The sequence below is a fragment of the Vipera berus genome, assembly GCF_964194415.1.
Source record: "Vipera berus genome assembly, chromosome: 2".
Taxonomy (NCBI): domain Eukaryota; kingdom Metazoa; phylum Chordata; class Lepidosauria; order Squamata; family Viperidae; genus Vipera; species Vipera berus.
This window is the reverse complement of record NC_138203.1, coordinates 135,370,211-135,395,950: the sequence shown is the minus strand read 5'-3', so window position 1 is coordinate 135,395,950 and position 25,740 is coordinate 135,370,211. Positions and strand designations below refer to the sequence as shown.

The 25,740-nt window shown below is 38.5% G+C and overlaps 1 protein-coding gene across 1 annotated transcript in view; it reads right to left on the bottom strand.

Moving 5' to 3' along the window:
- Positions 1–1,919: 1,919 nt before the first annotated feature.
- Positions 1,920–25,740, bottom strand: part of LOC308662827 (uncharacterized protein) — a gene marked incomplete at both ends in the record, with an annotated part of 37,757 nt that continues 13,936 nt past the window's right edge. The window contains 9 exons of the mRNA XM_081318972.1: positions 1,920–1,958; positions 2,707–2,862; positions 4,369–4,494; positions 5,565–5,729; positions 5,920–6,015; positions 7,410–7,470; positions 9,005–9,216; positions 10,294–10,543; positions 16,694–16,772. Coding sequence (XP_081175098.1) covers positions 1,920–1,958; positions 2,707–2,862; positions 4,369–4,494; positions 5,565–5,729; positions 5,920–6,015; positions 7,410–7,470; positions 9,005–9,216; positions 10,294–10,543; positions 16,694–16,772 — 1,184 coding nt within the window. The remainder of the gene's footprint in view (positions 1,959–2,706; positions 2,863–4,368; positions 4,495–5,564; positions 5,730–5,919; positions 6,016–7,409; positions 7,471–9,004; positions 9,217–10,293; positions 10,544–16,693; positions 16,773–25,740) is intronic.

The window sequence follows — 25,740 nt, the reverse complement described above, 5'->3', positions numbered from 1 at the left end:
GTGAGTTTTTAAAGCAAGCACCTTTCTTTGAATTGTATCTATTTTGTTACTGTGATTATTACCCTACACCAGTGATGGCAAACCTTTTAGAGACCGAGTGCCCAAACTGCAACCCAAAACCCACTTATGTATCATCAGGTGCTGGGTGGGTGTGCCCATTGGGAGGGCGTAGCCAATTGGGTGGGCCTGGCTGCGGTGGTAACAGCAGACTGGGTGGGACTAAAAAGTTTAATCAATCAATTCCAACTTTGCGAAATCTTTTTTTTTTTCCTGTGAGAAGTTGAAATTGATTGACTGAACCTTTTTTTTTTTGCATACAGTAGCGGAGGCCTAAAGCGAAAAAGTTTTATAAAACCCAGCTGAAGGCCTAGGACTGGGGCGATGGCACACATGCCCACATAGAGGGCTATGCGTGCCACCTGTGGCATGCGTGCCATAGATTCGCCACCACAGCCCTACAGCTTAGAAGCTCCCCCTTTATTTATTTGTTTGTTCTGGAGAAAAAATACATTCATACCTGAAAGCAGAAATAGACAGAATCAGTCAGCTCTGCACTGAAAGAAAATACTTCAGGCACATGGGCCTTTTCCAATGGAATATTCTGCTTGGGATTCTGGAAAACTCAATTTCATTGTGTTTTCATGTTTCACCCTTTGTGTTATTGGGCATTGCACTGGACACCATGTGGCCAAAGGCATATATATTTCACAAGCAGTATTGTCATCCCTCATTGGGTAAGATTTATAAACGAAGGTTCTGCATATACAGAGTGAAATATAGGTAGTCCTCAACTTACAACAGTTCATTTAGTGACCATTTGAAGTTACAATAACACTGAAAAAGTGACTTACAACCATTGCAGCATCCCCATGGTCATGTGATCTAAATGCAGATGCTCAGCTACTGATTCATATTTATGACGGTTGCAGTGTCCCAGGCTGACACAATCACCTTTTGTGACCTTCTGACAAGCAAAGTCAATGGGGAAGCCAGATTCACTTAACAATGGTGTTACTAACTTAACAACTGCAGTGATTCACTTAACAACTGTGGCATGAAAGGTCATAAAGTGGGGCAAAACTCACTTAGCAAATGTCTCAACTTAATTCCAAGATTGGAGCAATGCAGAATTGTGAGCTATGGTTACAGTCATTAAAAGCAGAAAGAGAAATTTCTAAATTCTTCCTCCCAGATGTTCAGCAGAAGAGAACGTGAAAAATGGAAACTTACAGATCTGGGGAGAGTTCATTTTCATGTCAATGAGAATCATCGTTCACTAAGCTACCAAAGGGTGACATGACTTTGATTTCTTTAGCTAGCTTTACCCATATCTGTAGGAATCTAGCTAACACCAAGATTAACATCAGACCAACAATCAAGAAGCAAGCAATACTCCAATCAAAAGACCACTCCCACCAGCCCTGACAGCGCAAGTCACTAGAATATAAAATGAGAGCAGACCCCACTCCCTACTAACACTGAAGATGTAACCTAATTTGGGTAATGAAACATCTTCAAGAAAGCAACCAATATTGGAGAACACCAAGAACCCCTCATTTCAACCCTGAGCTACAAATATTCTCCTCTATCAAATCTAGATAAATTGTTCCTTTCCATCGTTTGTGAAAGTTCTGTCTACTTCCCTTTCTACAATTTTACTTTCTATTACTGGACCATTTGCAGACCGTAGAGGACTTTTCACTTTGACACTTGGTTTTACTGTCAGAGGAAATGGATATTTTAGCTCCTGCTGGTTTGTGTTGACAGGACCCTCCGGCCTTCTCACTGCATTCCTTTCCTTGTTTTGCTGCACTTGGAGAACTGCATGGGGAGTTGGTCACAGCTGGAAAGAAAACACACTGAATGGTTATTCCTGAAACACCTTTTTGGGGAAAAATAACAAACAGGCATCTTAGTACTTACAGATACTGACGGAACTTGAAGAATCTCTGGATATCCTGTGGAGAGAAAAAAAAACACTCACTTTTTTGTGTGTTGATCTTCCAGGCTTGCCTTAACACTGTTTTAAGTTTATCATCTTCATTCTTTCCTCAAGAATGAATCCACAGCATTTATACCCATTTATGCAGAATACAAAAAACATTACTCAATGTTTCATCATCTCTTTTGAAAATACCTTTGTTTGAAAGGCTATTTGAAAGATTTTTAAATATGGCTGAATTGTACTGTTACATATATTTGGAAGTAACTGGACTTCGGGCAGTGGTGGGATTCAAATACCTGAACATCTGGTTCTCTGCGTGGATGTAGGCCTGGGCCTTTGAGGCCTAGAATGGACTTCCAGAAGTGACATCAATGCATTTCCGGTCGGCCATTCTAGGCCTGGGAGGCCTCCACCAGGCCTAGAACGGACTTCCAGAAGTGACATCCACACACTTCCGGTGGGCCGTTGTAGGCCTGGAAGACCTCCTCCAGGCCCCTGAGGGTTAGAATTGACTTCCAGAGGCAGCAAGGGTTCAGCCAGTTCTCCGAACTCAACAAAATTTAGCTACCAGCTCTACTGAACCGGTGTGAACCGGCTGAATCCCACCACTGAGTTCAGAGCATATAATGCTTGGTGACAGGAATCCTATAAAGCTTTATCTAGAATAAATAAAATAAATTGACATAGGAGACTCACCTCTCTTCTTCTCCCTCCAACAAACATTTGTAAGCTGCAATCTCAATATCAAGAACTATCTTTACATTCAGAAGTTCCTGGTAGTCACGTACTAGGCTGGCCAGTTCATCCTTGCCATTTTGAAGGGCCTTCACCAGTTCACCATATTTCTGTTGACCTTCTTTGGAGGCTTGTTCACCTCCTTTGGTTGCCTCACAAACTGTCTTCTTGAGCTCTTCGTTCTGTAAAAAGGGATACGATTGGACATGTTATCACCTGCATCTTAATGCCACACAACCAGAGTGCAGGCTTTCAACAAAAGTATCTGGAAATGTAGGGCTCATATCCTTCAAAAACATGGGTTAGAATCTTTACTTTATTCATTCAATGAAAGAAGAATGAAATCCATTATTCTAGTTGCCATTACACCTAATCATTCAGACTTTGTCCTTCTACGTGTTATCTTCTTTTTTTCCCCAGGAAACCCAATGGACAAAATATAACTTTTGGGGCAACCTGGCCAATCTTGTCCTAGACCTGGAAGTTAATCAGCATTGAATATTCCAGAAGGAAGACGATTAGGGAAACTCATAAGTGAAGATTGTAGACCATAGACTCGACTGGGAAACTGAAAACCATCCAGCGAAAAAAATCATGGCAAACCCATCCTGTGATCTTGCCAAGCAAACCGTAGGACTGAGCTCCGGATTGAGAGCATCTTTATCAGAAAAACAGATGTTGGTAATTTGGGCTAATGCATGTCTTGCATATGTTATTGTACAATTTCCTTCAATACCCAGAAACAACAGACAAACCTCACCATACTTTTAGCATATAGATACCACTACCTTTATACCAACTGCACACTGGAAACAGGAATGCAGATATGTTGTAATCAGGGTATTGGGGAGTATTATACCCTTGGAGCATAAATATCCTATGGCATGTAAAAATATGTTTGTACAGAATATTAAATGCATATTCAAACAAAAACAAAAAAGTTCTATTTTTCACTTTAAAAGTCAATTTTTAAAAATGATTTAAATTGGTTAACATTTTCTTAGTTCTGTTTGCAAGAAGTAGAGATTCAAGTTCTTCTAACCTGGCTTCATGTCTTCTTAATGTTTCACAAGTAATGTTTGTAAAGCCCTTGCCTCTTTACTAATTACACATAACTGATTTTGGAATTCAGATTTTGGAACTAAAAATAGTAAGCACAAATAAGCTTCTTTACACAAAGAGGCACCTTACATATACTCTATAGCAGTGATGGCAAAACTTTTAGAGACTGAGTGACCAAACTGCAACCCAAAACCCACTTATGTATTGTCGGGTGCCAGGTGGGCATGGCCCATTGGGTGGGTGTGGCCCATTGGGTGGGTGTGGCTGCAGTGGTAATGGCAGACTGTGTGGGACTAAAAAGCTCAATCAGTCAATGCCAACTTCGCAAGATCTTTTTTTTCCCCCGCGAGAAGTTGAAATTGATTGAAACTTTTTTTTTTGCACATGGTGGCGGAAGCCTAAAGCAAAAAGGTTTTATAAAACCCAGCTGAAGGCCTAGGACTGGGGTGATGGCGCGTGTGCCCACAGAGAGGGCTCTGCATGCCACCTGTATGGCACGCATGCTATAGGTTCACCACCATGGCTCTATAGTACTCATGCATGAATTGTACTATTGCTAATTTGAAATTTGAATTATTCTACCTCCCCCACCCCCAGTTGTCTAATTTGCATTGCACCAGTCTTACCTCCTTCTGCAGACTCTGAATTTCACACAGGACCTTTTCAATTTGTTTGGTAAGTTCTGAAATCTGTTGCTCTCGGTTCTTCAGATCCCATTTGCAACTAGAGGTTTTACTTTGAGCCTCTTCATACTAAAGGTGTCCATATAAGAGCTTTCTTTAAAATTATCACAATCATATGTTTACGTTACAGTTTTTCCATGCTAATCATATTCAAAGTGGCTCATGACACAGAAAATATTACAAGGCAATTTGCTTAACAAAGTAATTTTTGGAGGGGAAACCTTTATAAATGCAAAGTAAGATTACGCAACCTGCTGAAATTTATATTTTTAAAGAGATTTTTTTTAAAAAAATAGTACAAATCACTGCAAAAATAACTTATCTAAAATTAATAATTGCATGGTGGATTCTGACCATCTCAGGTTACCCTCATAAGCAGTCATTTTCAGCCAGTTGAAGATGAGACAGAGAGAAGAACAGGTGTCAGCTCTTGCAGGATTCAGTGTCTGAAACCTACTGTACATGGCTACAAGCAATGGAGTCCTACCATTTAGTGGTAGATTGTTGGCCACACTTCTGCTAAGTATCTCTTATTGTTTGCCTGGAATGTCTATCAGTGTTACCTAATCCATTTCTTCTGGTAAATTAGTGAGAAAGTATGGTAATAGGCAGAAGAGAAAGTCATTCAATGGAAGCCATAACTCAAGAATGCCTGGTACACATACATTCTTTGTGGTGGTTACAGGATATTTGCTGACATTAGGGCTGTTCTACTGTAACATTTCTTTGAGCGAGGAGCAAGGAAGAGCCAGACAGAGCAGCAAGAAGATGTTGCAGATTGAGGAGGATATGCCACTGCTGTGCTTTACAACAGAGGATGCTCTCCTGTCACTTACCGTATATCTGAGTAAGATTCTTCTGCTAGTTCAGGAGGCCTTTGTATATGAAATGAAAAGCAGCCCTGTTTCTTATGAGCAGTGTCCCATATATTAAGAAGGTAGATTGGTAATCAGTCAATAAGGATGCAACAAACATATACGGAGCTATGTTAAAAAGTTAGCAAAAGCAACAAGAGAAATAAACAGGGAACGTCTGTGGCATTTCACCTATCAAATATTGCGTTATTTTTTTTTAATCAGTAGGTCTTTTAAAAAGAAGAACAAATAAAAATTACCAAGTGTTGCATTGATATGAAATACCTTGTTTTGGTAAAATTTATCTGCCTCTGCTTTACTTCTCTGCATAATTTCCTCATACTCTTTTTGGACTATGGCTATGATGTTGTCCATGTCAAAGTTTCTACTGTTGTCCATTTTCACGACCACATCCAAGTCTTGATCTTGTTTGTCAAGCTGTTCCTTCTCCTAGATGTTGGTTCAAATGCATTGTCAGTTCTGTAGCCAAGGGGTAGGCAACCTCGGCTCTTTTATGACTCGAGGACTTCAATTCTGGGAGTTGAAGTCCATGAGTCATAAAAAGAGCCGAGGTTGCCTAGGCCAAGTAGTGGCCGCGTGAAGGAGAGAGGATCTCTTGAGTAGATCCCTCCCTACTTACCTTCTTATATACACATTTCAAGAACTTGATCTCTCGGTCCAGGAGACTGACTTTCCGCTCCAGCTCTGCATTATTTGAAAAGATGCAGTCTACATCCTAAACAGAACGACATTCTTGTATTATATTCTTTTTTATGGGAAGATTTCCAAAGAAAGGGGGGAAAATCAGAATTCACTTAAACTATTAGAGGGATCTAAAGTTATTTTAAAAATTGCAATAAATAACAACAAAAAATATCATGTCATGATTTTTAAACCCATTATTCCCAGGTTTCATGTCCCCATGCGCTGGCCCTTAAACTGAAGCTGAATATCTCCCTTTGTACCAAGGAATTTATTCTATTATTTGCAAAAGCATTAAGTATGGTTTTTTTTGTTCTTGAGTAAAAATACTGTGCTGTGGAGGGCCCCTTTTCGTCTTTTCAGCTGTTTATTATAATTAAACATATCATATAAATATTTGGAAAAGGTGGGGCAAATGAAATATTTTTAAATACACACCTAAAGTAAGATCTTGGATACATGAAAGGGTGTGTCCATTTTTAAAAATTATTGCTATTTTCTTTTATATTTAATTTGTTTCTGTATTTATTTCTGCAGGTTTTTTTTTAGAAAAAAACATTTGGATATGTGCTTTTAATTATTGATTTTTAAACCAGATTTTCATAACATTTCCTATCAAAATATAAAATACAACAACATTTGTAATTGTATTTCATAGTTTCTGTGTTTACATCACATGCTAAATTTGTTTTATGCTTGATGTATAGAATTAAACCAATTACCTTGAACCATGAACTAAGGTATAAGTGGCTGGTAAAAAGTTTATACAGCATGTTGTGTCTCATAAATGTCTGACCAGGATAAATTAACCAAGCTTAATGGGTTGCATAAATGAAGCCATTTGTAATAAGAAATATTTTTTTTTAATTTGGGAGCCAATGTTTTGCATTCCCAAAACCCAACAAAAGAAAACAAAATGACAGGATCATATGGAATAATGAGAAGAATGTGAAATAAATGTACCATTAAATTGGATAGAAATAGTATTGCGTGAATAACAAAAAAAAATCCATACACTTTACATTTGCAAAATGATCCTACTTAGTATCTGAATACTGATTCAATGTATATTTTAGAAGGTTTTATGAATCAGCATAGCTGTTTATCTGTCATCTATTTTAAACATACTACTCCAAATTCACCATTGCAAGGATATCATTGCAAAACTATATTGCAATGCTATCATAGGATATATTATATTATCCAAAACATCTGGCTTATTATTGACTCTGAACATATTCTTTTTTCATTCTTGTTAAAAATTGACAGATTGGATTAACAGAATCATATTGAAAAATAATGATGATAGTAACAATAACATCTGAGAACCATTAGGTTTTTTTTTCAAATGTAACATTTATCCCTTTACTCATTACCTTGATTTTTTTTTTAAAAAAACTAGCTTCACTAAGGAGTTGCTCTGCTTACCTTCCTAAGTTCTATAATCTCTTTCTCTGCTGCAACATGCTGCTCGACTTTCTCTTCATATCTAGAAGGAAGGACCATCAAGAGTATAATAAGAGAGGGAGGTGAATCAAACAGTAAACACGGATGACATGAAATTATAGTCTTCCCAGTGAGGTAGTTATTATGGTGGCTCTAAATGTTCCTATATGTATCACTCCTAAAATATCTCTGGGAAAGAAGACTGGGAAAATGAGCCTTGTCTGACATATTGGCAAATTATAGGCAGAGTAGAATACTAGTCTTAGAATAGAATAGAGCTGGAAGGGACCTTGGAGGTCTTCTAGTCCAGCCCCCTGCTCAAGCAGGAGAACATATACCATCTCAGACAAGTGACTGTCCTTAAAAACCTCCAGTGATGGAGCACCCATGATTTTTGAAGGCAAACCATTCCACTGTTTAATCGTCCTCACTGTCAGGAACTTTCTCCTTAATTCCAGGTTGCTTCTCTCTTTGATCAGTTTCCAACCATTGTTTCACGTCCTTCCCTCTGGTGCTTTGATGAATAATGTGACCCCCCTCTTCTTTCTGGCAGTCCCTCAAATACTGGAATACTGCTATCATGTCACCCCTATTTCTTTTCTTTAAATTAGCCAAACCCAAGTCCTGCAGCCATTCTTCATATGTTTTAGTCTCCAGGCCTTGGATCATCCCATGTACGGAAAACTCAGTCTCACTTATTCCTAGTTAAAGGGAATATTGGCGGGTCAAATCCCGAGTGCCGCGTAGCAGAGTGAGTGCCTGTTACTCAACCCAGCTTCTGCCAATCTAGCAGTTTGAAAGCACGTAAAAATGCAAGTAGAAAAATAGGGACCACTACGGTGGGAAGGTAACAGCGTTCCGTGCGCCTTTGGTGTCTAGTCATGCCGGCCACATGACCATGGAGATGTCCTCGGACAAGCGCTGGCTCTTCGGCTTTGAAACGGAGATGAGCACCGGCCCCTAGAGTTGGAAATGACTAGCACGCATGTGCGGGGGAACCTTTACCTTTTTATAACAGGTGATAGTAGATTGTTCTTCCTAAATATAAGGCTATTTGTTTGTTCTTTTAACAATAGTGGAATAAACAATTTAGTGCAATAAATCCCTGTTCCAAAATTCCCATACAATTGCCTCAGCTCTCTATATTATCCATCTTCACATCCACCCCAAGGCATGGTTGACTCTCGAAATACAAGCAGACGCCATTATTTTTCCTCCATTGCTTAGTGTCAGGACTTTTGCTAAAAAATTCTTGAGCTACCTTGGGACCAAAGGAAAAGGGAGCACTACAATATGACAAATCTGTTTGAAAAATTCATGTAGAAAAAACAATGATCTCCTCAGAAACTCACTTCATACATTTACTGCACTTGCTACACAGCCTGAATACATATAAAACAGGAATTAGACAGAGCAATCTTGTACAGGCCTACTCAATTGTAAGTCTCATTATTTTTGGTTGAAGCTTGCTTCCAAGTCAACCCCTTCAGCATCATAAGAGACTTGGTGCAGTTTTGTTAAGAAGCACAAAGTCTATGTCATTTTTTTTATCTTTGCATAATTCAAGAGGAACTCACTTGTGCTTGGAATCTGTAGTTTGTGCCCTTGCACTTTCACTATCACTTTGCAGGTTCTCCTTCTCATATTGCAAATATTCCAACTCATTCTTCAGGGTTGCAATGTATTGTTCAAACAGAGACTCTAAGCTTTCAGTGGGTGGTTTTTTTTGCTGCTGCAGGAAGGCCCATTTAGTTTGTAGCAGCTGGTTCTTCTGTTCCAGGCACTGCACCTAAAATCCAAGGTGAAATCCATCCATGAATCCATCAAAGCATTCCATCGATCAAATCGGAAGTTCCGTTTCATAGGATGCTTTGTAATTCAAACACCATTTTAGCAGTCCAATCTAACAAAGATGCACAATGTACTATTGGGTTGATAGATGGCTAATCCAAATGGAAGCCAGAGCCAAAACAGGAGTAATTTAGAACAGGGGTCCCCAACCCCCAGGCTGTGCCCTGGTACATGGACGTGGCCCATTCAGGACTGGGTCATGCTAGTGGCAGGTGAGCATGTGCACGTGCAGCTCCATGTGTGCGAGTGGTCAGCGGGTATGCGGGTGCAAAGCTCCATCTGCGTGAGTGATGGGCATGCATGCCTGCTGCTCATGCAAATGGAGCTTTGCACATGCACTTGCTGCTTACACAAAACCATCCCCTCCTCCCCCTCCCCCCCGCCAGTCTGCCAAGCTGGAAAAGTTGGGGACCACTGGTCTAGAAGGTAGAATATGTATTCGAAAAGACTGAAAGGACAGAGTTTGCTCGATGTAAATTAAACTATGGCAGGGACAGCAGTTATTCTCAAGGCTTCAGACCTGAATATTAATTAGCCCATTAAAGTTACTGGCTCATAAACAAAATACTTAGTAGACTGCAATAATTCCTATAAGGTGGTTCAGCTTGTTAACATGTCTAGATTTGCTTCCATAGAAACAATATTTTCAACATGGACTTTTTAAAAATATATTTTAAAAGATGTCAGGAAAAGAGGAAGAATAAATATTCATTCCAATTTCAAAGTAGTTACAAGAGGTTATGTAAAGCCTGGATTTTAGCAGTTCACCTCAAGTGAGCACTATAATTGGGTGCAGAAGATAACCCAAAATGAGCAATGAGCATTACAGAACCATACTGGGACAAAAACAAGTACCGTGTGGGCAAAATAAGAATTCTTAGTGCAACAGTAATCTTGAAATGAAAACATAGGATCAGCCTAAAGAAAAAATATGCCAAATTTTACAAACAATCCTAGTTTTATCAGTAGCCCAACAGAATAAGGAACCTTAAACCTTTAGATTTGAAAGTCTCACCTTATCAATGAAACCAGCAAATTTGCTATTAAGGGACTTCATCTGCTCCATCTCTTTGCATTTCACTTTCTGGATCTCGGGGGAGATACCAACATGGAAAGGTTCCAACAGCTTTGGATCAACATGTACTCCCTGGATGCTGTATCTCCTGGTTACTCGCTGGATTCCACTTCCACAGGCGCCACTCTTGTGATCTCCACACAGGGATAAAGCTGTCCTTCCTCTAAAGTTAGACATTGTCCTGCTGCTCCTGGAGCCAGAATGGAACCAGGAGCTTGAGCTGCTTGCGCTATACTGGTTAAAGGGGCTTTGAGCATTTCGTTGGCTGCCTGCTGAAATCTGACGACTCATGTTGCCTTGCTCCGATGGAAGGGGCTGCAGAGAAGAAGGGTGAAGTTCTGGATATGAAACACCTCCAATGGAGACTTTTGAGTTGGCCTGCCTTTTATGCGTTTGAGAATCTAGGCTTGGTTGCATGAGAACATGAGGATTCATGTGGTTGGAATGCCTGGCAGCCAAATGGGATCTTCAAGAAGCTAGGCTGCTGGTAAAAATAAAAATAAAGGTTCAAATAAAAAAATTGCATGACTTGCAAAGAAAGATGAGAAGATATTGCTTAATTAATTTCCTTTCTAACACTAATTGGAGTCTAATCCAAACCATTCTACCCCAAAAGATCTTCATAGAACGATGATAATATCTGTGGCTCTTTTTATATTATGATGGGAGAGGACACTTCTGTGTATGATCCTGTTAGATCAAAGGTATGGATCAAACTGTTGACAAACTAAAAATAATCCATGAAAACAATCTAGGCCAAATTGGATGTCCACAGCAAAACAATAATTATCCAGTAGCACTCAGTAATTTTAAGATTTGTCAGGCTCTTGTACCAAAAACCTTCTCTTGTCATGTCTTCCATCCACTCTCTACAGTGCATTCTGAGTCCACCATTCTAGCTCCTTCAGACAACCATGGGAAGAATGAAACTTTCTGTGTGGAAACACCAAAATGTTAAATACACCTGTGAGATAATGTAGAAGCTATACTCTTGCACTGCTATCAACCTATAACAACAAACATTAATAGGAAAAATGGACAGGTACAGCTAAGGATGAGGTAGTGTAATAATAGTTACACAGAGACCAAGGACATTCTACTGTAGACTCTAATATTGTACAGGACCAAAATATTAATCTTAACCCATAATTCTCACTTATTTTCAGAATTTCCTTCCTCCATCACCCCATTAGTTCAAATCCATGATGGCTGACAGGCTCTTGAGTTTACTCTCAAGGCTTAGAGAAGTTAAGTCTGGTCCAACTTTTAGGAAAGTGACCCCTTCAACCAGTGAGGATTCTTACAAAGAATCAGACAAGATTTATCAGCAGCAACAAACACGATAAAATAATTAGCAATAAAAAAACAAATTCTGAACAAAAACATTCCCTGGTAATGAATCTTATCAGTCTGATTCTTATGAAATATGTCATTATAGTGTATGATCTATACCAGGGATGTCAAACTCGCAACGTCACATAACGTGTCGTGACATATCGCAACTTTTTCTCCATTGCTGGCAATGGGGTGGGTGCGGTTTCAGCATGACGCATCCAGCCCGCGGGCCGGCAGTTTGACACCCCTGACCTATACAGTAAATAGTCTTTACTGAAGACATACAGTAGCAAATCTGCTAAGCATCTTCACAGAAAGACCCTATAGTTAGCAAGTGAGGATGAGAGAGAAATTCCTATGCGTTCAGTTCACGCTGTTTGCTTTTTTAGGTCTGCCAATAAAATCTACTACTACTACTAATATAATAATAATAATAATAAAAATAAAAAATAATGTTGGAAGGGACCTTGGAGGTCATCTAGTCCAACGCCCTGCACAGGTAGGAAACCCTATACCATTTCAGACAAATGGCTGTCCAGTCTCTTCTTAAAAATTTCCAGTGTTGGAGTATTCACAACTTCTAAAAGCAGGTTGTTAGTTGGAGGAAGTACTTAATTTCAAGTTTATTAAAAGGATGGCTTGTCTGAATAGCTTCTGGTCCCCTGTTTAAGATTAGCTGAGAGGTAAGCAGCTGGTTGCAGAGGGAAGACTGCACCAGTTTACCTTTTCATTGGTACCCTTCAAATTCCCTGGTTCACTTGACTTGACTTTTAAGATATTAAAAAACAAGCAATCAAAAAGAAAGCAATTACAGTTACTTGGACTGCTGCAAAACAAAGCATTAGCTTCTTGCATCATCTTGGGCTCCATATAGATTTTGTTTAGAACCATTGTTACTAAATGAGTGGGTGTGATCAGTGCTTTGTCTGGAGATGTAACTACCTATACTGACCAAAACAAAAGTACAAATGTTTTTTATTGTATATATAATTATGTTCGCTATGGCACCCTGATATTGCTCTTTGCCGCATGCTTTGGATTGGGAAAATAAACTGATTTTTCTTAATATTTTCCAGGCAAGGCCTTGAAGCTCTATTTTCTTCCACATAATCCATAACAACTCTAATGTCTTGAACTTTTTCATCTGTTCCAAGCCCCATCCAAATTTTGCTATATTGGTTTTAAGCTCTATAAAATTACTATTGCATCTTACATAGTTTCCCAGCTTGGCACATCCAGAGTTACGCATTTCGCATCCAATCCTACAAAATAAATTGAATTGAATTAAATCTTACTATATTAATATTGGATAATTGACTCATTAGTTCCTTTATGATCTAATCCTGCAAATTACTTTTTAAAAAATAATATATGTAGTGTGGTGGTCTTGGGAAAGCTGTCATACTAGCATGCAAATACTGTAACATTTGATAATTCCTTTGATTTAAATCCAAAGAGATTCTTTGAGATGTCTTTAAACAGTTTTCTGAATCATGATTAATTTTCACCATCATCGGTCATTTTCCTTAGTTCCAGCAACTTAGACATGAATGAACCAGCTGTATTAGAATTTACAACAATAGCATAGCAATCTTCTACAGGTAGTTGACAGTTACTCAATTGTTCAAAGTTATGATGGCAGAAAAAATAGTTTTGTAACCCATTCTCACATTTATAACTACCACAGCATCCCATAGCTATGTGGCCATCTTTCATGTGCTTTGCAACTGGCTTGCAACAAGCAGAGTTAAATACAGAAGGTGGGGGTTAGATCGTAAGCCGCAGTCACGTGATGTTTCACTCAACAACCAAATGGGAAGGTCGTAAGTCCATTGTGGTCACATGATTTTCCACTTGGTGACCACAGCACTTAATGACGCAGTGGCAGATCCCAGTTGTGACTGCTAAGCAAGAGCTACCTATATTTTATGAGCATAGCAGCATAGCCAACCTTAAATGCCCAGAGGGAGTCACATGACCTTTAAGAGCCAATAAAGGGAAAGAAGGGGGTTCTGTGAGATGTTGGGCGGGATGAGTTTTGAGGGTTCTTTGTGAGAGTCGGATGGACTCCTGGAGGGAGGAGGTCATCTCAGCCTGGAATGGGATAGCTCGCCATGGCCATTTCTTCACAGTCAGCTAACCACGGCCAACACACTGCAGCCAACTCACCACAGGACAACTTGCCAGGGCCCTATCGTCACCAGGACAACTTGCTGCGGGATAATTCAACATTTCAATTTAATTATTTTAAAATATTTTAAAAATATTTTAGTTTTTGTCATTCACATGTCATTTTGTCCTCTTTCATTAATGATTCTATTTGACAATTTCTTTGATATTAGTGCCACACCTGTCACACAGCGAGTCGGCTGTGGCAAATTGGCTGGGATGAGTTGACCATGGCGAGTTCGCTGCGGCAAGTTGGCTGGGGTCAATTGTCATAGACTCTCTCAGACAAGGTTGAAAATGGAGTTACTTAGCTATCGTTGTACCAATAGAGGAGAATATTTGTAGTTCTGTGTTGAAATGAAGGGTTCTTTGCTGCTCTCTGAGCCTGCTTGTTTACTTGCAGACCTTTCATTACTCAAACTGAGTAACATCATCAGTGCTCGTGCACCAAGGACCCCTAATTAGCTATAGTTGGAATTACATTATGAATTTAAATGCTGTCTTATATGCATGGAACCTTGTTTTCTTTCGGCACATTTAATATGTTTGTTTTTTGCTTAAATCCTGAAGTTAACCAATGACCTCTTACCACCTGCTTCAGTTTGGCCGGGCTGTCGACTCCCCCAAATTTTTGTCTAGTTTCATTTCCTATAATTTAGTCAGACCCAGGTGGGGTGAGGACTATAGCTTTTGGTTCCCCAGAGGGCTGATAGAGAAGGGAGAAAGTTGTTCACAGTGAAGGTGTTGACAATTTTCCAGTCACTCCTAGAAGGGGGATTACCTCAGCACTTTGTTGTTGTTATTAGATGCGAAGTCGTGTCCGACCCATCACGACCCTATGGACAATGTTCCTCCAGGCCTTCCTGTCCTCTACAATCTTCTGGAGTCCATCTAAGCTCACGCCTACAGCTTCAGTGACTCCATCCAGCCACCTCATTCTCTGTCGTCCCCTTCTTCTATTGCCCTCAATCTTTCCCAGCATTAGGCTCTTCTCCAGTGAGTCCTTCCTTCTCATTAGGTGGCCAAAGTATTTGAGTTTTAGCTTCAGGATCTGGCCTTCTAAAGAGCAGTCAGGGTTGATCTCCTCTAGGACTGACCAGTTTGATCGCCTTGCAGTCCAAGGAACTCGCAGGAGTCTTCTCCAGCACCATAGTTCAAAGGCTTCAATTCTTTGGCGCTCAGCCTTTCTTATGGTCCAGCTTTCACTGCCATACATTGCAACTGGGAAGACCATAGCCTTGACTATACGCACTTTTGTTGATAGGGTGATGTCTCTGCTTTTTAGTGTGCTGTCTAGATTTGCCATTTTCCCTTATTACAGTTCGATTTGTATCCTGCTTTTCTTTCAGAAGCTCAAAGCTCCATATATTGCATTTCCTCTCCCAATTTCATCCGCCCCCACCTGCAATACCCCTGTGAAGTATGTGAGGTTGAAAAAGTGTACTGGCCCTCAGTGACCCAATAAGCTCCCATGGCTGAGGCTGAATTTGAACCTGGATCTACCTGCCTCTTGTGCCTTTACCCCCTCTCCACACTGCCTCTTAAAGCACTTACTTACTTACCATTTATTTATTTGTTTGTTTCTTTTACAGATAACTCAAGGCAGCAAACATATCCAACATGTCTTCCTCCTCCTATTTTCCCCCACAACAACAACCCTGTGAGGTGAGTTGGGTTGAGAAGGACTGACCCAAAAATCACCAAGCTAGCTTTCACGGCTAAGGCAGGACTTAAACTCACAGTCTCCTTTTAGCCTGGTGCCTTAACCCCTAAACCAAACTAGCTTCAGATGTCATGGTTATCGCCACATGACATTTGAAGACCACATCTGAAACCACTCCCTGGCCCCTCCCTCAAAAGTCCCCAATTCAAAATGCCAAGAAATTCTTAAAATAGCCCTGCCTTTCAGTCCTTTTCTATTTGCAATGGGGGGAAATGTGGGAGCAACCAGGGTCAGTGTAGATCCACTGCTTCAGTTTTTTAAGGACTCACATGTATGACATTGTATACATATATGAACTTCATATGGCCTCTACTGTCTCAGAAGTTAGGATAATGGAAAGATTTTAATTGTAAGGCAGGCAGCGACTGAGGCAACATACACCTTGATAAATAAAGCAAGCAAACATTTTTTTGTATCTGTATTTATTAGCTATGAGTGCCCATGTGAGAAGAAAGTCAATGAGTGTGAATGAGCCTGGATTGGAAAAAGCAGAATGACCTGCTCAGCTAGAGGCATCTTGCAGGGAGAGTTAAACATGGCAACCACACTGTGATTCAAGCCCTGTTTTCCTTTTTTGAACGCAGGGTTCTCATTACATAGTTGCAGCCATGACTTTTTGCTAATGTCCCTGCTGCTTGTTCTGCCCTTAGCTGAGTCAGATTAGCATGCTGAATGCAGTTGATTTCCTTGTAGGCATGGGTGTCTTCAGTGAGGGGCCAAAAAAGTCAGGATGGGAACCACAATGGGATCCAAGCCCTGCTCCCCTTTTGCATGCAGGGTTCTCATCCTAGAGTTGGAACCACTGTCTTGACTTTTGGATGATACTGCAAAAAAGAAGTCTTTTTTTAATCATTCCCTGCAGTTGGCAGGATTTAGCAAAGCTTCCACTTTGCTTTTAGAAGATAACTAGACAACCCTGTGACCCATCGGGTCATCTTTTGAGAGAAAGGTAGAGTAGTCTGATGTGACAAGAATACACATTAAATTTTGGGTTGACCACATTTTTTTAACCCCAATGCTAGGCAGTTCCATGATCACCTAAGAAGAATATATATTAGAAATAGAAAAATAATTGTAGTGGCAAACAAGTTTCAACTATAAGTCATTATTTACCAAAAGTGGTAGGCAGAATGACCATGGCAAGGTACAAAACGGGGTGCAGTGACTTCTACCAGCTTCCCCATTGGCTTTGCTTGTGGGAAGATAGCAGGGAGCATCAGAAATCACAATCACATGTGGGCAGGGATGCTGCAAGAGCCATAACTTTGTGAATAAAACTGAGGTGTGTGGAAATTTCATCACCACAGAAGTAATGAGTGCCAGGTTATTTATTTATTTATTTATTTATTTATTTATTTATTTGTTTGTTTGTTTGTTTGTTTGTTTGTTTGTTTATCTTTAAATTTGTGGATTTTAGGTACCTCAGTTCCAAAAACTGGTTCAACATAATGCACCATTTGGGCTAACTTGAGAGTACAAGCAGGCAAACAGATGAACTCAATGAGAATTTTAGTGGCCTGTATATAAACCCCATGAAAACATGATGGAAAAATCACAATCAAAATGTCTCTCACTATGGACATCTGTTAGCACCAATCAGCTGGTTAAAACTAAGGCTGGGTAAAATGTAATCTTGTACAGTATTGCCAAAGATTTTATAGTTGACAATGAAGTGAAAACGAAACAATTCCTTTAAAAACATTTAAAGGAAAGAGGAAAGAGACACATTTGTGTGAATTTCAGAAAGATTTGGTGTTTGATTTCCACGTTGGAGCAGATGTTTTTTTTTTTTACATAGCTATCATCTGTATTCAAAATTTTATACTCTCTTTGGTGTTTCTTTTGTCCCAAGCTTTTTAGGTAGTTTCTTTTTTGCATGCCAGACCACGTTAGCAGAATATCTCACCAATGATGACCAGTAACTAGCAAGCTTTTCAAAGAATGTATTTAGTGCTAAGAAACATTAAGTAAAACAAACAGTTCTTGCTTCACTATTTATAGTTTTCACCGGCATTGGGGAGAGATATTGCAATCTATGCATTGTCACTTAATGATCTATCTAGGATGGTGTGCAAACCTTCATTTGGAATCAAAGGATGATAGCTGAGGGAATGGCAGATAGAATCCAATGCAAGTTTAATGATAATAATATTTAGTAATCAAGGGATGAACCAATTGATAACTGATGAAGATTTTTTTTTTAGCAACTAAACAATTAAAAGTGGGTAAAGCGCCGGGAACTGACGGTTTGACCGCCGTTTACTATAAAAATTTACAGTTAGAAATGGTGGAACCTTTAAGGGAACTGTTTAAGACAATTCAATTGGGAGGAGGGGTACCTCCATGGTGGAAAACTGCTTTTATTTCGTTGATCCCGAAGGAAGATCAGGATGCCACCCAAGCCAAAAATTACAGACCAATATCGCTTTTAAATACTGATTATAAGATATTTGCAAAAATCTTAGCTAACAGATTAATGAAGGTAATGCAACAAGTGATTCATAGTGATCAAACTGGATTTATAAGTGGTAGACAAATGAAGAATAATGTGAGACACATTGTAGATCTATTGGAATTTTTGGAAAGAAACAATCAGACCCCCGCAGCGCTGATCTTTTTGGATGCTGAAAAAGCCTTTAATCAATTGGATTGGCAATTTTTGATGAAAATATTAGAGAAAATGGAATTTGGGGAAAACTTTTACAACCCATTAGGGCAATATATCAAAAGCAAACAGCCCGTATAATAGTAAATAACAGTTTGACAGAACCATGTAATATTGAAAAGGGTACAAGGCAGGGGTGTCCGCTGTCACCTTTATTATTTGTTTTAACATTGGAAATATTACTGATTAAAATACGAGATTCGAATAAAATCAGGAAAATCCAAATAAGAGATCGGGATTATAGATTGAGGGCGTTTGCGGACGACCTGGTTATTACAGTAACTCAGCCGGATTATTCAGTTGTAGAATTGATGGAGATAATAATGTTATATGGGAAAGTTTCTGGATTTAAGATAAATATACAAAAAACTAAAATATTTATCTAAGAATATGACTGTATCACAAAAGGCTGTTTTAGAAGAGCTAACGGGATTTGAAATAGTTAAAAAGATTAAATATTTGGGGATATATCTGTCAGCCTCAAATGTGAAGTTATATAAAAATAATTATGAAATGTTATGGGGAAAAATTAGATAGTTGGAAAAAATTACAATTATCTTTATTGGGAAGAATTGCAGCAGTGAAAATGAATGTTTTGCCAAAAATTTTATTTTTATTTCAAATGATACCTATACTTAAAAAGGATTTAAATTTGGAGGAATGGCAAAAAGGAATTAATAAATTTGTTTGGGCAGGGAAAAAGCCACAAGTTAAATTTAAGATAATGCAAGATATGCGTGAAAGAGGCGGTCTTAAAATGCCTAATTTTAAATTATATTATGAGGCTGCTGCTTTGTCATCGATAAGTGACTGGTTTAATTTAACACAAGGGAGATTATTAAATCTTGAGGGTCATGATTTGTTATTTGGTTGGCATGCATATTTATTGTATGATAAGAAGGTGTATAATGTGTTTAAGATACATATTTTAAGGTATGCTCTGTTGCGAGTTTGGAAAAAGTATAGACATAAGTTAAATTATAAGATACCAATTTGGGCAATACCTAAACATGCAATAGAAAATATAAATGTGGGATTTAAACATGATGAGACTACATATAAGGAAATCTTAAGTTTAGAAAGGAATGTATGGCAATTAAAGCCATATAATATTTTAAAAGAAGAAAAGATTGTACAAACTTGGTTCCAGTATGGGCAATTACAGGCAAGATGGAAAGAGGACCAGAAAGTTGGCTTTTCGATGACTGATGAAAATTTGGTAAAACAAATTAGAGATCAAGGTCAAGCACATATAAAAAGGATATATAATGCATTGATAGAAATTGACTCAGAAACGGAACTTGTTAAAGATTGTATGATAAAGTGGGCCCAGAATTTTCAAGAAGTTATAACAATGGATACTTGGGAAAGGATTTGGGTTAGAAATGTAAAATTTACACAGGCCCAAAATTTAAGAGAGAATTTTTATAAAATGTTTTATAGGTGGCACTTAGATCCTAAAAAATTAGCAAGTATGTATCCGAATTGCCAGCCCAAATGTTGGAGGTGTGGCTGTGAGGATGCAACGTATTTTCATATATGGTGGACTTGTAAAAAGGTTAAAGCTTTTTGGATTAAAATTTGGTGGAATATGCAAAAGATATTTAAGAAAAGGATAAAGTTTTCTCCGCAATTGTTTTTATTGGGTATTATTACAGATACTACTGTTATAGATATAAAGTTGATGTTGAATTTAATTATGGCAGCGAGACTTTTAGTAGCACAATATTGGAAGAAGGAAGAGCTGCCGACTATAGAAGAGTGGATTTGAAAGTTTCTAATTTGGCGGAAATGGCAAAGATTTCAGCATATTTGAAAGATCAATCGCAACAGAGATACATTGTGGAATGGAGAAGATGGATTGAATATATTCAGAGTAAATATGGGACTAAAAAGTATCATTTAGCATTTGAATAAGTAGCGGATTTTTATGATGTATTATTAGTTAGTAGTTATTTTATTAATATTTTGAATATGGAGAGTTAAAGTGTGATAGAATTTAATGTTTTATTATTGTTGTTAGCATATTTTAGATTATGCTTGTTTGTATTATTATACCCTGTATTCAGCTCTGGGAAGTCGGGGAGGGGGGAGGGTAGGGTGGGGTGGGGGTTGGGGAGAGGGGAGGGGGAGGAGGGGTTTTTTTGTATTCAAAAATGTATTATAAAACTTTTCAATAAAAAAATAATATTTAGTAATCAGAATATTATTTATCATTACTTGCCTTTTATCCTATAACAACCCTCACCCCAGTTTCTAACAATCCAAAAATAAAGTATGAGCAATCAAAAACTGATTAAAAACAACTGTGATTATCAATGGTAAAGGGAATGGTATTTTTGACACATAAAATGCTGTGTGTATTTTTATATGTACCACTCTCCCTCCTTTTACAGTTTCCTTAATGTACCAATTTTTATAACCTATTGTTGACCCAAAAATACTTTAAGATTTATGCTATGAATTAAGTGCTCATTTGTTTTTAACCCTTTTCTTACTCCAGTATGTGGAATATTCTGACAACATGGATTAGTTGAGGGTCTAATTATTTCACCATTATTATTCAGATTGAATTGAGCAAAACACACTATAAACAATTAAGATTGCAACAACTGGTTGAGAGAGCAGAGATATGTTTAATAGCTACCACAATCCATTTGACACCTAGCTGGTTAGATAAAACCCTTTCCATAATTTCAGAATATAAGCTTATTTAACCAAGGCATGAGGTTTATTGTTTACCATTCACAGTGAATATATTGTTGCAGTTTGATAAATTTAAGATGAAACAACTTTGTTTCTCAAGTTAATGTGTGCTATTGATAACACTGTAGGTATTACCTATACAGTACACACCAGGAAATTTAGACATACCAAATGTTCTAGTTCCAAAATGATCTAGTTCAAAAGAACTCTTGAACTATATAACTAGTATCTCCATGCCCTTACTATGGCTAAAAGACTGATATTGCAACATTGAAAAGATAAGTGTATGGCTTTACATTTCACTCAGTGGATTGAAGACCTGATTACACTTGCTATCTGTGAGCCAGAAGATTTTGTGTGGAGAAGAATAATGAAATATGGAACTAATTGAAACAAAATATGGCTGGTGAAAAAAGAAAAATATATAGAGATGTATTAGAACATAATATGTGTAGCTGAATAACATTTGCAATAGATAAGTATATATAGAATTATAACTGTTAATTGCTATGATGATATACTTTGTTCCTTTCTTTTTCTGTCATTTTTTCACTTTTAAAGCACATTTAATGCATAGCTTTTTAATATATTTGCATTATAATTATCTTTGCATTTTGGTTTTTCTTTTTTTGTTATTTTTTAAAAGCAATAAATATAAATAAAAAAGCAAAGTGTTTAAGAAAAAAATCAGTCTCTTGCTATATCCCGATGCTGCACAGAATGAATGTACTGACCAAGGGCTTTTATTTTAGGTTAGGCTTGGTTGTTTGTGAAAAACAGTTTGGATTCAATTATCGATATAGAAAAATACAGAGGTAAAACAAGTGATGTGGAAGAAGGCCATGATTCTCCCTAGACCAGGGGTCTTCAAACTTGGCCCTTTTATGACTTGTGTACTTCAACTCCCAGAATTCTTGAATTCTGGAAGTTGAAGTCCACAAGTCATAAAAGGGCCAAATTTGAAGACCCCTGCCCTAGATGGATAAGAGAAGGTAAGATTTGTCCTGGTAGGAAAATTTGCCAGTATTTCAGGTACAATAAGCCACCAGTTATGATGGAGATGGGAAATCTATAGACCTCCTTAGTTTGCTTTATCATAATCCCCAGTCAGCATAGTTAATTCTGAAAGCCAGTGAGAATTGGGAACTAGCAACATCTGGAGGATCACAGGATCAGCATTCCTGATTTAATGCAATGCTTATAAAATTGATAGTTGACTTCACTAACTGGCCTTTATAAAAACACATTGCTTTATTTTTTCCCAAAATCATTGGACCGTTCAAAATAAATTATGTTAAAGACTCAGAACTTTGCTGTTCCATCCATCAGCAGACAATACTATTTTCCCAGAAATGGGGGTGGGGCAAAAAGCCAGCAAAAGAAATGTCAGGTTTGAAAATAGTCACATCAAGCTAAACATTTCAGAGGAAACAAATCCAGAAAAAAATTATCCTAGTACAGTGATGGCGAACCATTTAGAGACCAAGTGCCCAAACTGCAACCCAAAACCCACTTATGTATCATTGGGTGCCGGGTGGGCGTGGCCCATTGGGTGGACGTGGCCGCGGTGGTGACGGCAGACTGGGTGGGACTAAAAAGTTCAATCAATCAATTCCAACTTTGCGAGATCTTTTTTTTCCCCGCGTGAAGTTGAAATTGATTGATTGATTGAACTTTTTTTTGTTTTTTGCACATGGCGTTGGAGGTCTAAAACCAAAAGGTTTTATAAAACCCAGCCAAAGGCCTAGGACTGGGGCGACAGTGTGTGTGCCCACAGAGAGGGCTCTGCGTGCCACTTGTGGCACATGCCTGCCTGCAATTAGTGCAGGTTCGCATCCCACCAGGCTCAAGGTTGACTCAGCCTTCCATCCTTCCGAGGTAGGTAAAATGAGGACCCAGATTGTTGGGGGCAATAAGCTGACTTTGTAATAATGCCGCTTGGGGTGTGTGTGTGTGAAAGCCCTAATAAGCAGGCATATACATAGAATGAAGGCTACTGCTAAGCTTGTAAGCCGCCCTGAGTCTTCGGAGAAGGGCGGGATATAAATGGAATTAAAATAAAAAATAAAATAAAATGTGCCATAGGTTCGCCACCACGGTCCTAGTACATCCCTATGAGAAAGGACAGAGCTTCTGTAATGGCATTGGAAAGATTTAGAGAACCTATGCTCTGCTGCCTTTCTTTTCTTTGTTAAAAAAATGAATATATAATACTTAATTCGGACAGTATTTTTAACATATGACTCTGTTCTAATTAACCTGGATATGCATTATCCAGGGGATGCGTTCTATTTCAGCCCCTGATATTATTTACTGAATCATATGTAGAAAAACCCTGTGACAGCAGTCCCCACCCCAATTTGTTTTTCTGGTTAACCTGTGGGAAATTTCATTCATTCATTCAAAGGTAGCCAGAAATATGTTACTTTTGCCATTGACAATTAAGCCAAGTATACGTGGCAGAACAGCTCAGTACACAGATTTACGCTTGACCATAATGAGATGTCTGTGGTTTATAATGCCAGTTGTTCAGCTTCCTGAATAAGCAGATCCAAGATAATGGGTTATTACAAATGCCCCCGGTTCATACGAATGTGGAAATTTGAGGCACTCTACCTTTGTAGAAATACATCCTCTTTTTCCCAAGATTAAAATAATTGCCTACATGCTGCCTTTTTCATGGGCTCATGGTGCAGTTATCTTTGTTTCTCCCTTTCTATGTCTCTTACAGTGTCATTTCCAGTTGAATATAGAAAATACAATTTATTTAGGCCCTTACAAGTTGCACAAGTGGAGCCTTTTTCTTTGGCTTTTTGAGGTATTTTTTTTTAAGTACAACCTGGAGCAGAACTTTAAGCTGCCATTGGTGGTGCAGGTGCATAAACTGTAGAAATAGAATGGAAATACAGAAGTATGGACTTATTAACACAAGTGTCTAATACAACACTGGATCTCTTTCTAAAACAAGAAGTGGTCATCTGCCATCTGTGTTCTGTCCACTTATGCAAAGCAAAATCTAGGTGGTGATCCACGAACCTGTCAGGATTATCAGGAAGCTGTGGTCCTCCCCTGTCCTACATCTAATAATTAGTATACATTGTACTAGTTCCTAAATGAACTGGCCTTCTATAATAGCAGCACACAAAAAAGCTATAAGGCACTGCAATTCCATGCTGAGCAAACAGGGCTTTCCCTATTAATTTAAATAATCTCCCACCCTTTCTTGCTTCCTCTCTCTTTTTTTGTCAGGACAAAAAATATATATATCCAGGTCCATGGCTTTAAAACACCAACCTTTAAGAAAAGTCTTTTCACATCACCCTTTTTATATTATTGCTGACTGAAAAGGACTCAATCATTAGGACAACTAGGCAAGAGACAAATGGAGTGATGAGTTAGTTAAGTGTTTTCAAATGTCTTCTTTGTCATTCATCAATCTCAACCAGGAGGACAAGGGTGTGTCTGTGTGTGTGTGTGGGGGGAGAGATCATTTTAACCCATACAAATGATGAGTCCCACACAGAAATAATAATGGGCAATGGCTTTGTTTCAAGAAAATAGGTTGGTTTGCACAACCGAGTCTCTAGAAGTCCAACTTTTATATGCATCCTGGCACTGCATAGGGCAACAAATGATGCAGTTGGCTTCTTCCTGTTGGCCCATCACTGTCCAAGCAGATCACAACCTTGCCCCAGAAGGCTGCACTGTATTGGTGAATGTTAATTTAGAGCCCTGTTAGCCTACTAACAACCCATTTTTTTTAAGGACACGTCTATTTTGCAGATAAAACCTACAGAGGAACATAATGCCGCTTGGGGTGTATGTGAAAGCCCTAATAAGCAGGCATATATATAGAATGAAGGCTACTGCTAAGCTTGTAAGCCGCCCTGAGTCTTTGGAGAAGGGCGGGATATAAATGGGATTTAAAAAAAATGTGTAAATTTAAAATTCATAGGAATGACAGTGAAAACAAACCAGCTTTATAAACAGTAGTTTAAATGTGTTGGTTTTGAGCCAACCATAGTTAACTATAGTTTGTCTCTGTTGCCATTCATAAAAAGTGGAGGTCAATGCTTCTAATCAGTGGAGGAGACAAGATTAACAGAATAACAGAAGAATAGGAAGGGACCTTGGAGGTCTTCTTGTCCAACCACCTGCTCAAGCAGGAGACCCTCTACCATTCCAGATAAATGGCTGTCCAATCTCTTATTAAAAAACCTCCAGTGATGAAACATCCACAACTTCTGAAGGCAAGCCATTCCTCTGGTTCATCATTCTCACTGTCAGCAAAAAAAATTTCTTTAGGTCTAAAAGTTGGATTTCTCCTTAATAAGTTTCCATCTGTTACTTCCTGTCCTGCCTTCAGGTGCTTTGGAGAATATATTGATCCCCCTCTTCTTTGTGACAGCCCCTCAAATATTGGAAGACTGCTATCATGTCACCCCTAATCCTTCTCTTCACTGCAACCATTCTTCATACATTTTACCCACCAGTCCCCTAATCATCGTTGTCGCTCTTCTCTGCACTTTTTCTGGAGTCTCAATATCAGTTCCTTATGGTGACGAAAACTGGATGCAGTTGAAAGGGATACTTGAGCTTGAAAGGAGGCTAAGCTCATTGTTGTTACAATAAATGGTGGCTTATCGTGACAGTCAAATAAAACCATTGTTTCATGCGATCAATTTATAGGGAAGCCCCATTTCCTTTTTGTATTAATTTGCATAGCTACCCAGGTTCTACAAATTCTCTAGCAGCCAGCTGATTAGGTGCAACTTCTTCACTGGAGTTT